Here is a 17,745-nt window from a genome sequence, read left to right as displayed (position 1 = left end):
TTTATTGATTTCTACTCTAATTTTTATTATTTCTTTTCTTCAGCTTACTCTGGTTTTAATTTGCTCTTCTTTTTTCTAGTTCCCTAAGATAGGAGTTTATTGATTGTAGATCTTCATTCTTTACTAATATATTCATTCAGTGCTATAAATTTGCCTCTAAGCATTGCATTTGCTACACCCCACAACTTTTGATAAAGTTGTATTTCGTTTTCATTTGGTTCAAAATACTTAAAACATTTCTCTTGAGATTTCTTCTTTGACCCATGTCAAAGAAGTGTGTTGTTTAATCTCCACATATTTTGGAATTCCAGCTATCTTTCTGGTACTGATTTCTAGTTCCATTCCACTGTGGTCTGGGAGTAGACATTGTATAGTTTCTTTTAAACTTGTTTGGGTGTGTTTTATGACCCAGAATGTAGTCTGTCTTGGTGAATGTTCCATGTGAACTTGAGAAGAATGTTTATTTTGTTGTTGGATAAAATAGTCTATAGATGTCCATTATATCCAGTTGATTGATGGTGTTGCTGAGTTCAGCTATGTCCTTACTGATTTTCTGCCTGCTGGATCTGTCCATTTATCACAGAGAGGTGTTGAACTCTCCAACCATAGTAATTGATTTATCTATTTCTCCTTGCAGTTCAATCAGTTTTTGCCTCACATATTTTGATGCACATACACATTAAGGACTATTGTCTTCTTGGAGAATTGACCCCTTTATCATTATGTTATATCCCCCTTTCCCCTTGATAACATTCCTTGTTCTAAAATCTGCTATCTGAAATTAATGTAGCTACTCCAGCTTTCTTTTTTTTTTTTTTTTTGCGGTGCGCGGGCCTCTCACTGTTGTGGCCTCTCCTGTTGCGGAGCACAGGCTCCGGACGCGCAGGCTCAGCGGCCACGGCTCACGGGCCCAGCTGCTCCGCAGCATGTGGGATCTTCCCGGTCCGGGGCACGAACCCGTAGTCCCCTGCATCGGCAGGCGGACTCTCAACCACTGCGCCACCAGGGAAGCCCTCCAGCTTTCTTTTGATTAGTGTTAGATGGTATATCTTTCTTGATCCTTTTACTTTTAATCTATATATGTCTTTATTAAAATTTAAAGTGGGTTTTTTAAAAAAAATTAATTTATTTATTTTTGGCTGCATTGGGTCTTCGTTGCTGCACCTGGGCTTTCTCTAGTCGTGTGAGTGGGGGCTACTCTTCACCGTGGTGCGCAGGCTTCTCACTGTGGTGGCTTCTCTTATTGCGGAGCATGGGCTGTAGGCGTGTGGGCTTCAGTAGGTGTGGCATTATTGCTATTATTATTTTGAAAAATTATCTGTTAGATAAATTAAGAATAGGAACAATTAAAAATTTTATTTTACTGGACTTATTCCTTCTCTAATGCTCGTCCTTTTTTTTTTAAGTGTTCTGAGTTTTTGACCTATATCATTTTCCTTCTTACTGAAGAACTTCTTTTAACATTTTTTGTAAGGTGGGTCAACTGGCAACAGGTCCCCTCAAGTTTTATTTGTCCTAGAAAGTCTTTACTTCTCCTTCACTTTCGGAATTGACTTTTTTTAAATTTATTTTTTATTTTTGGCTGGGTTGGGTCTTAGTTGCAGCATGCGGGATCTTCGTTGTGGCATGTGGGATCTTTTGTTGTGGTGCATGGCTTCTCTCTAGTTGTGGTGCATGGGTTTTCTCTTTCTAGTTGTGGTGCACAGGCTCCAGAGCGCATGGGCTCTGCAGTTGTGGCATGTGAGCTCCAGAGTGCATGGGCTCTATAGTTTGCAGCACGTAGGCCCTCTAGTTGAGGCACACGGGCTCAGTAGTTGTGGCGCATGGGCTTAGTTGCCCTGTGGCATGTGGGATCTTAGTTCCCAACCAGGGATCAAACCCGCATCTCCTGCGTTGGAAGGTGGATTCTTTACCACCGGACCACCAGGGAAGTCCCTCTCCTTCACTTTTGAAGGGTAATTTTGTAGGGTACAGCAGTCTACATTGGTGGTGTTTTTCTCTCAACATTTAAAATATTTCACTCTACTGTCTTGTCACTTGCATGATTTCTGAGAAGTCAGATGCTAATTCTTATCTTTGTTCCTCTGTAGGTAAGGTGTTTATTCCTCTGGGTTCTTTCAGGATTTTTCCTTTATCTTTGATTTTCTGTAGTGTGAATATGATATGCCTTGGTGTTTTCGTTTTTAGCATTTATCCTGCTTGGTCTTCTGAGCTTCCTGAATCTGTGGTTTGGTGCTGACATTAATTTGGGGAAATTCTGTCATTATTGCTTCAAATTTTTCTTCTCTTTCTTTCTTCTTCTGGTATTCCCGTTACACATGTGTTACACTTCTGGTAGTTACCCCACACTTCTTGTAGTTATCCCACACTTCTTGGATATTCTGTTCCATTGTTTTGCAGTCATTCTTTCTCTTTGCTTTTCAGGTTTAGAAGTTTCTACTGACATATCCTCAAGCTCTGAGATTCTTTACCAGCTGTGTCTAGTTTACTAATGAGACAAAGGCATTTTTCATTTCTGTTGGTGTTTTTGATCTCTAACGTTTCTTTTTGATTCTTTTCTGTAATTTCTATTTCTTTTCTTACATTACCCATATGACCTTGCATGTTGTCTAATTTTTCCATTAGAGTCTTTAGCATATTAATCATAGTCATTTTGAATTTCTATCTGAATTCTAACAGCTCTTCCATATCTGAGTCTGGTTCTGATGCTTGCTCTGTTTCTTTAAACTGTGTTTTTGTTTTAGTATGCCTTGTAATTTTTTATTGAAAGCTGGACATGATGTCCTGGGTAAAAATAACTTAGGCAAGTAGGCCTTTAGTGATGTTGTGGTATAGTGTTGGGGAAGGGGAAGTATCCTGTTGTCCCATGATCAGGTCTCAGTTTTTTAGTAAGCCTGGGCCCCTGGGCTATGAATTTCACAAGTGCTTCTCAATGTCAGGTCCTACGTGCCACCCCTCTCCCTACCCCATCCCCTAGGTGGTACAGGATGGCTGGAGTTGGGCATATTCCTTCCACCATGTAGAAAGTTAGAGCTGGCTGGAGTTGGGTATTTTCCTTCCCCCAGGTTAGTTAGGCTCGGATAAGACTCTAATAGGTTAGACCCTGGTTTCAAAATGGTTAATTTACCTTCCTCCAGCTGGAAGCATGAGGGGATTTTTTCCCATCTTCACTGTGGGAACCTGGTACAGCTCCTGGAGGTAAAGCTCACAAAATGTGGTGCATCCCCCACCTAAGACTGAGACACCCTCTATTGTTTTTGACTCCCAAAGTTGTCCACCCTGAGCCTCGAGAAGTTTGTCAGTTGCAGTTTAGGTTTTCCTACCCTGGTATTAGTTCCTGTGGAGGTTTCTACTCCTGCATTTCTGCTCTGGTAAATTGTGTTCTCTGTATCCACTTGTCTGTTTAACTTTGGGGGAAGCAGTTTTCTCTGTAACCTCAGTTCTCTGATGGATCTAAGAAGAGTTGTTGATTTTGTTTGTTCAGCTTTTTACTTGTTAGGAAGAAGTGATGACTTTAGAAGCTCCTTACATGCTGGACCAGAAACTGAAAGTATACCCTACCATCTCTATGTATTTTACTTCTTTTGTGCCTTAACGTTTTTAAAAATTATTTTTTATTTTGGCAAAAAATGCATAACATAAAATGTATCATCTTAACCATTTTTAAATGTACACTTTTTTAGTAGTGTTAAGTATATATACACACTGTTGTCCAACCAATCTCTGGAACATTTTTTATCTTGCAGAACTGAAAGATAAAAATGGTTCTATACCCATTGAACAACAAGTCCCTATTTCCTCTTTCCCTCAGCTTCTGGCCATCACCATTCTACTTTGTTTCTATGAATTTGACTATTCCAGGTACCTCATATAAGTGAAATCATATAGTATTTGTCTTTTGTGACTGGATTATTTCACTTAGTATAACGTCCTCAAGGTGCATCCATGTTGAAGCGTCAGAATTTCCTTCCTTTTTAAGATTGAATAACATTTCATTGTATGTGTAAACCACATTTTGTGTATCCATTCATCCACCTAAATGGACATTTAGGTTGCTTCCACCTTTTGGCTCTTGTGAAAATGCTGCTATGAACATAGGTATGGGGACTTCCCTGGCGGTCCAGTGGTTAGGACTCTGCGCTTCCACTGCAAGGGGCCTGGGTTTGATCCCTGGTTGGGGAAGTAAGATCCCGCAAGCTGCACAGTGTGGCCAAAAGAAAAATTTAAAAAAAAACAGGTGTGCAAACATCCCTCTGAGATCATTCTTTCATTTTTTGCATATATATCCAGAAGTGGAATTGCTGGATCATATGATAATTAGTTTTTAATTTTTTGAGGAACCACCATCATGTTTTTCCATAGTAGTTATAGCATTTTCCCACCAACATTGTACAAAGGTTCCAGTTCTCCACATCTGTACACTTTTTGTTTTTTGATAGTAGTCGTCCTTGGATATCATCTTTGGAGAAATGTCTATTCAAGTCCTTTTCCCATTTTTAAATCAGGTTCTTTTTCGCTGTTAAGTTGTAGAAGTTCTTTATATATTCTGCTTATTAATGCCTTATCAGATATACGATTAATATCTATTCTTAACAAGGTCTAAAGTTAGTTATAATAACACTATCCTCTTCGCAAAGAATATAACATTCCAAGAACACTTGAATTCTGATTTCTCTCTTTATGATTTACATGTTATTATTGTTTAGTGTTTCAGTTCCACTTTGGGGAGAAGGAGCAGGATAAAACCAATCCCTAATTGATTTTTATTGTTTAACTGAATCAATCAGTGCTTGTCTGGGTTAATTTCTTTTCCTTCTTGCATCTAATGCCTTCTTTAAATGATCAGTTTCTGTATTCTGAAGTACGTCTATCAATAGTTTTTTCAGTGATAAACACTTAAATTTTTATTTTCCTTTTATTTGTTCTTAAAGTGTTTCTGACTAATTATATCTCTCTTTCATAGTTTCTCTTGGTATTTACTTCTAGGAGATTTACTTCTAGGTTAGTTATTTTCTCTTAGAACTTTTAAAGATGTTATATCATGTCTTTTTGTTTTGTTTTGTTATCATGTCTTTTATCTTCTTGATGTCCACTTAAAAGTTTCTGCTGAGAATCCAGTTCAGTTGTTATTTCTTCATAGACTATTTGCTCCCCCCCACCCCTTACTGCTTTTAAAATACCTTGTGGTATTCTGCTGTATCCTTATGATGCTTCTAGGTGCAGATTTTATTTTTATCCTTCTTGGGTTGGACTTTGCTTCCTGAATATCGAACAGTTGGTCATGTAAATGAGGCATTTTTGTGTCTTTTTGCCATGCTGCCATTGGTGGCATTCTTCATTAGGGTGAAACTAGGCATCAGCCATAAAGAACCAGTGTTTTCTTGCAGGTTTAGTCAAATTCAGTCATTCAACAAATTTCAACACCTGCCATGTTCTAGGCACAAGAATTACATATGGGAACTCTTTACAACTGGGAGTTGAAGTAGAGGTTTTAGATTTGCTGCCTGACATGCTTTCTGCTTTTCTTCTGTAGACTGATAATGGTCTCGAGCTGCCAAAGAAGGTTGTGGATGCCAAGAGAAAGGTAACCGTTTCTCATCCCCTCGAGTGGAACTGGGTGCCTCTAGGAGCCCACATTGGCTGGCAGTAGACATGGCTGAATTTACAAGCTACAAGGATACTGCTTCCAGCCGCCACCTGCGGTTTAAGTTACAGAGTCTAAGCCGCCGTCTTGATGAGTTGGAGGAAGCCACAAAAAACCTCCAGAAAGCAGAGGATGAGCTCCTGGATCTCCAGGACAAGGTGATTCAGGCGGAAGGCAGCAACTCCAGCATGTTGGCTGAGATTGAAGTGCTGCGTCAGCGAGTGCTGAGAATCGAAGGCAAAGATGAGGAAATTAAGAGAGCAGAGGATCTCTGTCAGCAGATGAAGGAGAAACTTGAGGAGGAGGAAAACCTCACCCGGGAGCTAAAATCTGAGATTGAGCGGCTTCAGAAACGAATGGCTGAACTGGAGAAGCTAGAGGAGGCCTTTAGCAGGAGTAAGAATGACTGTACCCAACTGTGTTTGAGCCTGAATGAGGAGAGAAACCTGACAAAGAAAATCTCCTCTGAGCTGGAAATGCTCAGGGTCAAAGTGAAAGAACTAGAATCTTCTGAGGACCGGCTGGATAAAACTGAGCAGAGTTTAGTGTCAGAGTTAGAAAAGCTGAAATCATTAACTCTGACCTTTGTAAGTGAGAGAAAATACTTGAATGAAAAGGAGAAAGAAAACGAGAAACTGATAAAAGAGCTCACTCAAAAATTGGAGCAGAACAAAAAAATGAACCGAGATTATACAAGGAATGCTTCTAACCTTCTGGAAAGGAATGACCTACGAATTGAGGATGGTATCTCTTCCACACTGCCGTCCAAAGAATCAAGAAGGAAGGGAACTCTGGACTATCTAAAGCAGGTAGAGAATGAAACAAGAAACAAATCAGAAAATGAAAAGAACCGAAATCAGGAAGACAACAAAGTAAAAGACCTTAACCAAGAGATTGAGAAACTTAAGACACAAATCAAGCATTTTGAATCTTTGGAGGAAGAGCTTAAGAAAATGAGGGCCAAAAATAATGACCTTCAGGATAATTACTTAAGTGAACAAAATAAAAACAAACTCTTAGCCAGCCAGCTGGAGGAGATAAAGCTACAAATCAAGAAACAGAAAGAATTAGAGAACGGGGAGGTAGAAGGGGAAGATGCTTTCCTGTCCAGCAAAGGCAGGCATGAGAGGACTAAGTTTAGAGCGCATGGGAATGAGGCACCTGTGTCCAAGCAGACACCCCGGGAACTGTCCCCTCAGCATAAGCGGGAAAGGCACCGAAACAGGGAATTTGTTCTCAACAATGAAAACTATCCTCTGAGCAACAGGCAGGTTTCCTCTCCCAGCTTTACCAACAGGAGGGCAGCCAAAGCTTCCAACACAGGGGCAGGTGCAGACAGTGGGACTCAGGAGACAAAGAGAACTGAAGATCGATTCGCATCTGGCTCCTCTCAGAGTGAAGGGAAGAAGTCCAGGGAACAGCCGTCAGTGCTTAGCCGCTACCCGCCAGCTGCCCAGGAGCACAATAAAGTTTGGAAGGGCACTCCCAAGTCAGGTACTGAGAGTGGGCTGAAGGGGAAAGTAGAGAAGACGACACGAACATTTAGTGATACCACCCATGGATCTGTTCCCAATGACATATCAGGGAGAGGTGACAAGGCTTCTGACACCTCCACCGAGGCCCTCTTTGGCAAGAGGGGGCAGGTGCCTGGCAATGGAAGTCAAATAACTCAGGCTGCAGACTCTGGCAGTTCTAAGGCCGTGGGAGCTCTGGCAACATCTAGAAGATCTTCCTCAGAAGGGCTCTCTAAGGGGAAAAAGGCTGCCAACGGCCCAGAGGCTGATACCAGTTTCCCAAATTCCAAGGCTCCACCTTTATCAAAGTATCCTTATAGCTCCAGAAGCCAAGAGAACATCCTTCAGGGCTTTTCAACCCCCAGTAAAGAAGGAGTTGATCAACCCATAGCAGTTGTGATGGAAGACAGTAGTCAGCATGAGGCCCTGAGATGTCGAGTCATCAAATCCAGTGGCAGAGAGAAGCCAGACTCAGATGATGATATGGACATGGTGTCTCTTGTTACTGCCAAATTGGTAAACACAACCATTACTCCAGAGCCCAAGCAACAGCCCAACTCTAGAGAAAAGGCCAAATCCCGAGGGGGACTTAGAACCTCCCTCTTTGAGAATGATAAAGATGTGGGAACAGAAAATGAATCTGGGAAACCTGTCAGAGCCTCCACCAATGCCGTGGAGCTCCCAGAGGCCAATGGTGCCAGGGTAAAAAGCCAGCGGCCCTTTAGCCCCAGAGAGGCCTTGCGATCTAGAGCCATCATCAAACCTGTCATCATTGATAAGGATGTGAAAAAAGTCATGGGAGGATCTGGAACCGAGGCCACATTGGAAAAACAGAAGTCTACTTCCAAACCAGGGCCAAACAAAGTGACAAGCAGTATAACTATCTACCCCTCTGACAGCAGCAGCCCGAGAGCTGCTCTAGGCGAGGCCCTGCGGGAGAGGCACACATCCACCAGCAACATCCAGGTTGGGCCACCAGAGCTCACGTCGGTTAGTAACCATGTCAGCTCCCCCTTTGAGCTCTCCATTCACAAACATGACATCACCCTGCAGTTCACAGAAGCTGAAAGAATGGGAGATGGGGCCCCGAAGAACAGGCCAGAAACGGTGGTCTCTCGGAGCAGCATTATAATCAAGCCATCCGATCCTGTGGAGAGGAATAGCCATGCACCCACAGCGGAGACAATCAGGTGGAAAAGCCATAGTGGCCCCTTAGAAGTGGGCTCGTCAGATGCCAGACACGTTACTGTGAGAAATGCCTGGAAGAGTAGGCGAGACTTGAACTCTTTAGAAGACCCCCCGACTCGAATAGGTAAAAATGTGGAATCTACCAACACCTACATCCAGAGATCTTCCACAGACTATTCAGACCTTGAACAGCCCAGCTCATACCTTTTTGAGCAGGGCACTCGAAGGGTAGGCAACTCAGGGGATGCCCCCGAGCTCTCCTCCAGAAGGACCCAAAGCAGCCTCACCGTGTCAGAGGTGCTCACTCGTCGGAATCGGGTAGGAGATACTGTCACGGCTGAAGCCTGGAACCACTTGGCAGGCATGGTAAGTCCCACTTCTTTCCCTCTCTCCTGTTCTCCTTCCACTTTCCCCTTTTCTCCTTTACTTTCTTTTTTGTTCCCCTCTGCCCTGGCCTGTGTGACTCAGGATTATGGAGACTGGGGCTGAGAAACACTGAATAGAACTGGGTAGTTCAGAGAACTGTTGAAAATAATGTGGATTTGGCCTTAAAGAAGAATGAAGTACCTTGAAGAAGGTATTTGGCAGAGAGCAGCATGCATTTCCAAAATCTTTTCCCCAATTTGTCTCCTTCATTTTGCCTTCACATATGAAGGCTACAAAAAAGGAGAGAGATGTGGCCTCTGTTCTCTTGGTTTGCCAGGGTCGCCAGAGGAGCTCCCCTTATAGCCCCACAGAGCAGTACCTAGAAGCACAAGAATCAGCTGCAGCTGTTGGGAGGTTCTGGGTTAAAGGAGGAAGCACAGTGGCTTTCTGTAGAGCAGAGATGGAGCCAAGGAAATGAGTTCTTTGGCTGCCTCAGTTTAGGCAGATCTTTGCCAGCTGCTGGCATGTAGGGGCTGAGGAGTGCTGGGGCTTACACTGGGCCTACTTGGATAAGCTTTATGCCCGAGCATCACTTTTTGTCCCAGACACCTATGTAGGCCATTATGTCATCAGTCTGAGGGCAGGGCTGGTTCAGTGTGGCTTGTTACTGGATAGACAAATCTAGAATCTCTCCTTATATGAGTGTCAGAGTGCCAGAACAACATATGAAGGGGAAGCCCCCAGGAGTGTCTTTTAGATGTGAGTCCTGTGATGAAGAAAGATGTTTTTGACCTAGAGATTGTTCCCTTCTTTTATTATTTGTTTAAATACTTATTTTTGGCTGCGCCGGGTCTTAGTTGCGGCACGCGGGATCTTTCGTTGTGGTGTGTGGGCTTCTCTCTAGTTGAGGCGCGCGGGCTCTAGAGCATGCAGGCTTAGTTGCCCCATGGCATGTGGGATCTTAGTTCCCCAACCAGGGATCGAACCTGTGCCTCCTGCATTGGAAGGCGGATTCTTAACCTCTGGACTACCAGGGAAGTCCCTGTTCCTTTCTTTTAAAAGGCAGGTGGTGACTGTGTGTTATGTTGAAAAGCCCTGAGTCTTTACAGGGTACTTTAAAGCACTTCCCCACCCGCTGTCTTATTCAGTCTCTCCAACAGCCCTGGTGTGTGTGTGGGGATATTATCCCTATTTTTTAGATGTAGAAATGGAGGGTCAGCGACACAAAGGGTCTCTTCACCAAGGCCACCCAGGTGAATTACTGGAAGAGCTAAGATTTGAATCCAAGATTCTTGTCTCTAAATCCAATGCTCTTTTTTACCTTGCCAACCAGACTTTCTCACTCATTCTTTGATCTGCATTAGCTGGGGAGGAGCAACAAGAACATTAAAAAGGCAGAATTCTGGTAGAAGAGGAGTGCAGAGAAAGTTGGATGAAGCTAAAACTGTGGATGTCTGAGAAATATAGGGTGAGGGGCACATATGAGATGAGATATGGTAGGAAAGGTATATGTGAGCTTTTTGGTAGTCTGTAGGTGGGAAGTAGGATAAGAGCTGTCCAGCTTCCTTTTCATACTTCCCTGCCTCTCCAGCGAGCAAATGGCTCTGACCCTGAGAGGCCTGCAGCCTGCACGTGCAACACTCCAGTAATGCTGGCCCCTACTTGGAGGTCCCACTCCAGTGGCCCTGTTCCTGGTCCTGTCCCTTTTTAGGGCTCCTGTTCAGCTGTGAGCCTCCCAGTCTACCCTAGGAGCTCTCAGCAGCTTGGAGTTCGTAGGTGGAACTTTGATACTGGCCAGTCCTTTGCAGTTCTGCTGTGGTCGGTCTGCACCACATCTCCCTGTTAGAGAGGGCCATTGGGGTGGGGAGTGACGGTGTCTTATTATTCACTGTATTGTTCTCTGCAGCTGACTTTTGTCATCTGTTGGCACAGGAGGAAGGTGACGACTGCACACTCAGTGTCTACAGGCGACTGCACAACTCCCTCGAAAGGTCTGAACTGTCTGCAAAGCCGGGGCTGCCCGAGCCTGGGCGACCCCGGGCTGAGGAACGGTTACGGCCAAACAGGCCCTGTGCTGAGGAAAACTGAGCCAGCTGGTGAGGTCTGCTGTCTCCTCTGCTCCTGCTTCTCAGCTCTTGCGCCTTCCTGCCCTGTGAAGGAGCCAGGCTAGAAACTAGGCCTTGGCTGGGAGACTGGCAGAGAGCCAGGCTGTGGCTTCTTTTTTGCCAGTTGGCCAGAGGGAATCAGAAACTACAAGCTGGACATGGTCACCCAGGGCCAGCCTTCCCTGATGCATGAGTCTACTCTTCTTGTCCCCGTCCCCCAGGTAGGATGGGCCACTCTGGCCCCCACATGAGGAAAGACATAGAAACCCCTTGTATCCCCGCCACACAACAGCAGCCAAATCTCTTCTCTGCTCCTTGGTGGGTTCTGTGTCATAGGGCAACCCCTTCTGTGGTTAACGTTCTGATTTCTTAGTCTCTTCACCGCATCCAGTTCACTCCTCATTTGCCCCAGGGGCCTGTGCACCCACCAGCCATCAGCTCCATCTAGGGGGTTCCATTTCTTCCCCTGTGGAGTTCCTCAGACTTTTACAGGGGTTTATGGAACTACCCTTTAGGTTGAAGTTTCTCTGACTGGGCCCCCGGGCTGACCATTGATTGCTGGGGGCAGAGCACACGGGTACCCACCTACTGGAATGACATCACACCCCCTCCACCAACCCCGGCTCTCTGTTCACCTTCCAAAGGCACCTGGAAGTGCACGAGCCTCATGCATCTCCTTCCCTGGGCACCAACATGCTGCTGGCCTTGCCTGCTCCTCTCCTGTGGCTGGAGACTTCAGGCTGACTTCGTTGTTTTCTCCTTTGGAATACTCCCAGACTAACCTGGGCCTGACCCAGCATACTCTGCCTTCTAGGAAGCGCCAGCACGGGGGAAAGTAGACAGGAAGAAGCAATTTCCCCTTAGTCACTCCACAAAGCAATGGCTCCATGAAAGGCATGGACTTTGTTCCTCCTCCTCATCCCCCGTGGAGGAGGTATCGCACTTTACCAAGCTGATGCATTCCTACAGAAGTGGGCCCATGATTTCTGCAAACCAGCTATCATTATGATGACTTCATTGGAGGAAAGGTAATACGTGCCCATCAAGGGCCCTAGATTCATACAATTCAAAATATAGCAAACCTTTCAGGAAGCCACATAAAGAAAAATTGATTAGATTCCTTATACCAATCACGTGGGGAAAGAACCGTACATTCTTGGCACTGCTTTTTCTAAGCATTCTCTCAGTTCAAAGAAGGGATCCCCTTTCAAAGGCTACCTTTATGAAGCAGACACTGTTCCTTCATAGTGAAAGAGCATTAGAGTGGAAGTCAGGAAAGCTGAATTTTCTTCATGGCTTTGTACTTCCTTGCTATGTGACCTTGGGCAAGTCATTGTCCTCTTGGGGCCTCAGTTTCCCTATGTGTAAAATGAGTTCTTTGAAATGGATGGTCTCTAAGGATCCTAAATCTGGCATTCTAAGATTTTTGTTTCCTCCCTGTGGGGGGTGAGTCTTAATCGTGGAAGGTATTGTCCAAATGGGTTTACATGTGTCCTTCCCATCGCCTTTGTTTTCCTGGGCCTTATTCTTTCCAGTTCCCCATGTTTTAATGTCATGAGGATGAACTCAGAGAAGTTCCCTTGGCCTCACTTTTCCAGTTTATAAAGTGAAAGGGTGAGGTTAGATGGTCTCTGCGGCCCTTTTCAACACCAACCTTGCCCAGTGCCACACAGCAGGCCACGTGCTTTCCACAGCACAAGGTGTGTATCTCCTGTTCCAGTGCTTCTTGAATCTTCCCTGCCTCCGCTCAGGGTGGGAACCAGCGTTTGCCCCTCCCTTGTCTGCATCAGATTTGGCGATCCTGGAGGAGGCTTGGGGAGCACCTACTTGACTTTCATGGACAGGAGTGTTTTGCTTATACTTCCATTTTCTGGAGTTTTGCCAATCTAAGGGTATTTGTCATGTGGCTTGCCTTTTCTTCACATTGCTGCCTCAGATACTCAAGATGCTGTTTTCAAAATCTCTTCCTGCTGCTTTTCCTGGGTCATTGGCTCAAGGCTGCAACCTCTCACTTGTAGCCTTCCTGCCATTCTTCTTAACTGGTTGTCAACCCTGAGAGTCCAAAGGAAACAGACCCCTGTGGCGGTCAACTGAGGCTATAGGAAATTAGGTCTGTGGTTCGTTGCTGGTGGAAACAGAAGGGCGCCAAACGATGCCTACAAAGATCTCGCCAGTAATTCTTGTCTTTTTGGGCGTTGGGAGCCCTGGATTCTGGTGCTGTAGCTCCTGGTGCCAAAGTCTGGATCTTTCCACATTTTAGCAGTACCAACATCTGCCACCACCCAGAATGCTCTGTGGAAGAGGGGCAGCTATGGTGCCCTTTTGCTGGGGCTGCTATCTTAAAATCTGAGTGCAATAGGGTTTGATTGTAACAGTTATTTCAGGATAAATATTTTGTTTCCTTAATCTGCACACTTTCTAGAGCCGCTGTAAAATAGATTTTATTTTTAAATGTCCTCAGCATTGCAGAAAATATATTTGTAATAGCAGGTGAACGCTAGAGGCTCAGTTCCTCTGGGCTTCAAATGGCTGGCAAGGCTGGCTGTCAAATTCCAAAGTTGGAAGGCCTGTTTCTGAAAAGCAACCTAGGTGTGACCGTCTGGACCCAGGCCTCACCATCAGGGGTCCTGGAGGAAACTTCCAAATGGGACACCTGGTAGTTGAATAGTTGTCTAATCAAGCCAAATATTCCCTCTGTCCCAGCCAACAAACCCACTTTTATGACCAGCCTCTTCTGCAGCTTGGCTCTAACTCGGAATTTTACTGGCAGGTGTATGGGGTGTGGGAGGGTTCCTAGTAAGGTCTGGGAAGCTGGCACTCCAGAGCTGCTTGCTTGGAGAAAGTAGAGCTGGCTCAGTGCTAGGAGCTGGTCTCCTCCACCTGCCCCCGCCTGTCTGTCACCACTCTGGTACTAGAAACAACCAGAGAAAGCTGCAGGGACGGTGGGCAGAGAAGTTGCGGCTGTTTCTGCTTTTGCGTAGCAAGGAAACAGTTCCCGGGTGGGCCACAGGGATTTGCAGTGGGGCCAAGAATTCCAGCCTCGGCCACAGGCAGGCCTGCACGTGACGCTATCACCCTCGTGGGGTGTGGGAGCGTCTGTGTTGCTCTTGGACTTGCCATCCTGGGGCAGTTTTAGTTCTTTATATTTAGTGAGTTAGTGCCATGTGCTATCGTTTCCCAGTAAAGGAATAGGGACCCTGCCCCTGGGTCCCCAGCTGCCTTTGTTGGTGTGGGTTTATCATTACTCTGACAAGACTGCTTTGGAAGAGCTGCTTTTAGGGATTACCTTTTAAATACCCCAGGGTGGGGAACAACAGGGTTCTCCTCAAAGCCTCACAACCAAGATCATAGGGAAAGGGGCCCTACTTTCCTGCTGCTTCACAGCTCAGAACATGTACTGAATGGAATGTATTTTTAAGAGAATAAAGTCTATTTTTTTTTTTTTTTTTGTATTTTAAAGATCGGGAGGGCTAGGGAAGTAGCCCTCAAATAAACTGTTATTACATTATAGGCCCCCTTGCTAGGGGACACATCAGTATCTGTCGGTCCACACCTACTTGCTCAGGCAGGTGCTCTGGTCTCTCCCCTGCCCCTTGGAGTCTAGGTGCAGCAGCTTCTCCTACATTCCAGCTCCAAGCATGGGACCAAGGAGGCCAGACCCTGTCGCTGGAAACCAGGGCGAAGCCATGAGCAGTGACTCAGGGCTCCTTGGGTGCATGTGTATAGTTGAAGCTGCCTGTCTGCATGTATCCTCTGGCTCTAATGCTGTCTCTGTTGGCTCTGCAGCACAATATGTAACCAATAAAGCTCCCTAGTTTCCATGTGCTTTGTGTGAGTGTGAGTCAGTGATGCCATTTTTCTTGATGTCATCTCTGTGTACAGCTGTTGCTGTGCACTGGTGCAGCTAGTATATTTCATTTACACTTACTTACTGAAAATACTCAGCCAATTACTGATGCCGTAAGGACTGGAAACATAGCTGAGGCTTGGAAAGGACATTTCCTCGGACTCATGTAACTGGACTTGGACTTGGAATCATATAGCAGTTATGTACCTTTTAGGCTCTTCTGTCAAAACACACACACACACACACACACACACACACACACACACGCACACACGCGCGCACACGCGCACACGCGCACACCCCCCCCCCCCCGTGTCGTCTCCCAAGCTGCCTATGTCGCTTATTTAAAAAACAAAAACTCTTCAAAGAAAGACCACATACCACTGGATCAGACACCCTAACCTCCTGAGGTAACAATATTCATGGGAAAGCTAGGATTCAAATATAGGTTGTGGTCCAAAGTCAATATACTTTCTACTACACGCTCTTCTCACCTTTACATCATAGTTGCACCACTTGCCCTGATCCTGGTGTGCAAATTTTTCCCATGGTTGTCACTCATTCCAGGATGAGGAAAAAGCCCTCTCCATCTTCATCTTCCAGTCAGACCACCAATGTAATGTCCCTTATATCTTACTAAGAATAAAACCTCATTTAAACTAATTATAGGGAAGAATTGACTAACGGGAGTAAAATCCAACTTCCAGAAGCAGATTATGTACATAACTTACAGTAACATAGTCTGTTAGGAACCCTTTGGAAGAAAAAGGCACTGTTCCCTTTTTGTAAAAATGTTTTAGTCTTACGTGGCAGAAACGAGTTTGCAAATGTGATTAAGGATTTTGAGGTGGGAGAGAGATCTGGGTCGGCCTTAAATGAAATCACTAGTATCCTTATAAGAGGGAGATAAGATCTGAACTACAGAACAACAGAAGGTGATGATGGAAGCAGGGATTGGAGTAATGTGCTTTTAAGATGGAGGAAGGGGCCACAAGCCAAGGAATACAGTCACTAGAATCTGAAAGAGGCAAGGAAATGGAATCTTCCTTCAGAGTCTGCTATGATAATTTGTTACAGCAGCAATAGAAAATTTCCACTATGTTACCTAAACCCTTGATCTCCTTAAACTTTTATATCAATACCTTGGACAGAAGTGGAAAGTTAGCATATACCCATGGAGGGAATCTAGGGGAATAAAGCCAGGATGGTCTGCCAGAGGCCCACCCAAACTTTGTGTCAAGGCTTGTGTCTTATCTTGAAAATTCATTCAGTTTCCTAATATCCATATGCTTGACCTGCAGCTTCCTACCCCTGGCACACGGTCACCCCACAATCCCAATGGGGAAGTCTAGCCCCACAGACCAGGAAACCCTTTGCTTTTATGGGAACCCCCCTCAATCCTGTCTTCTGACCAGACCAAACCATTTTCTCCTTTATATAAACATCCTCTTTATTTAAACATGGATAAAAACTGGCATTTTCAAAGGAGTAACACCCCTGCCTTATATATAACTCGAAACCTAAGGGGAAACAAAAAGATAAGACTAATTTTCTATGAAGTTTTATTCTCAAAATATAAAAAACCACCACACACAAAGAGACTAAGATGTTCTCTCGCAGCACTTGCTTGCCTCAGTCCTAACGAAGAACACAGACTCCCACACTAATGGACAAGTGCCTCCCTAGCTCTAAGTCACTTAAAGGCGGCAACCTCCTTGGCCACCTGACCACCAGGAGCTCTAGCAGTTGATCTGGAGCCCAGATGCCAGGGTGAGTTTCTCAGTAGAATCTAATATTGCTAGAAGAGCTTTGCTTATGCAGCAAAAGACACAAACACATCGGCCTCTTCCCTTAGAACACATCCATCTCACATGCTCGGGGACTGCTGGGCAGGGACGCCTGGTGTGGCCTGGCGAGGCAGGGTATACATGGCCCCCAAGAACTGGTCTGCAATCCTTCCTGCTTCTCTCAGCCCACTCAGCAGAGCACCATGGACCGTGGCTGGGTAGTTACGGATTGTATGTTCTCCAGCAAAGAAGAGTCGTGGAATAGGCTATTGCAGGAAAAAAAATTAGAGAAAATCAGCAGGCTGCAAATATGCCTTATTGTTGTGTTTGAACTGCCGAATTCCTGTTGGATTTTGAGGGCTCACTACCTGCCCTCTCCACCCCATCACTGGCCCATCATTCTCCCAAAAAGGGTCTCCCTTTATCAGCAGGCATTTTCCTAGAACAAACAGAAGTACAAATGGGGCAATAAAACTCAGCCCAGGGCTTCCCTGGTGGCGCAGTGGTTGAGAGTCCACCTGCCGATGCAGTGGTTCGTGCCCCTGGTCCGGGAAGATCCCACGTGCCGCGGAGTGGCTGGGCCTGTGAGCCATGGCCGCTGAGCCTGCGTGTCCGGAGCCCGTGCTCCCCAACAGGAGAGGCCACAACAGTGAGAGGCCCGCGAACCGCAAAAAAACAAAACAAAACAAAAAACTCAGCCCAGCCTTAGTTCTAGGGTGATGCTTAACTGCATCTGTGTTTATTTATCGGTTTAATTCTCGGGGATACCCAGTTGTAGAGCTTCCTTTGCCTAATGTATCCCCTACTAGAGGTGTGGTGTTCCCGACTACTCTGAACCAGAGAGAACACAGCACTTGTTCTTGTTCTGGAACACTTCGGCCTCTCAGCTTAGAGCAGGCCTTACTTACCACAGGGTCCTGAGAAACCCTGACTACTCATAAAGACTTTAGGTTATTTCTCAGGGGCATTCCTGGAGGCCCCTAAGTAATTGGGATCCTGCAACAATCCTACGAGCCAGTACAAAATGGGGCACAATTAAAGATGGTTTTGTTTTTGTTTTTTAGGAACAAAAGTCTGAATAAGGAAAAAGTAATTGGTTTTTACTCTGGACTCTTGCATTCTGAACACAGACTGTCTAGACTGACAAGGACAACATGTAACGAATTAGACACAAACATTGCTCCTCCCTTTCCCTCTGCTTTTGGTTATCTGAAAGGGTCCAAGGGTCTAAGACTGACTAAAATCTAAAAAGAAAACCAGTGGCACTATTTTTACCCTGAAATCCTGGGATACT

The 17,745-nt window shown here is 45.2% G+C and overlaps 2 protein-coding genes across 6 annotated transcripts in view; one reads left to right on the top strand and one right to left on the bottom strand.

The window, feature by feature from the left end:
- The window catches only part of LUZP1 (leucine zipper protein 1), an 87,665-nt gene extending 73,320 nt beyond the window's left edge, over positions 1-14,345 (top strand). For 3 of the 4 annotated variants that reach the window (XM_079916904.1, XM_079916902.1, XM_079916903.1), the window contains 2 exons: positions 5,534-8,712; positions 10,645-14,345. In XM_079916904.1, the coding sequence (XP_079773030.1) occupies positions 5,653-8,712; positions 10,645-10,800 (3,216 nt within the window). In that variant the 5' untranslated portion in view covers positions 5,534-5,652 and the 3' untranslated portion in view covers positions 10,801-14,345. Of the gene's footprint in view, positions 1-5,375; positions 8,713-10,644 lie in introns of those variants that run through there. The other variant, XM_079916905.1, reaches the window with a different exon arrangement.
- Positions 14,346-15,581: 1,236 nt separating this feature from the next.
- Positions 15,582-17,745, bottom strand: part of KDM1A (lysine demethylase 1A) — a 64,850-nt gene continuing 62,686 nt past the window's right edge. For both annotated transcript variants that reach the window (XM_079901200.1, XM_079901201.1), the window contains one exon: positions 15,582-16,717. In XM_079901200.1, the coding sequence (XP_079757326.1) occupies positions 16,532-16,717 (186 nt within the window). In that variant the 3' untranslated portion in view covers positions 15,582-16,531. The remainder of the gene's footprint in view (positions 16,718-17,745) is intronic.

Source organism: Stenella coeruleoalba (genome assembly GCF_951394435.1).
Source record: "Stenella coeruleoalba genome assembly, chromosome: 1".
Lineage (NCBI taxonomy): Eukaryota > Metazoa > Chordata > Mammalia > Artiodactyla > Delphinidae > Stenella > Stenella coeruleoalba.
Note: the sequence above shows the minus strand (reverse complement) of the source record. Positions and strands in the feature narration are given on the sequence as shown.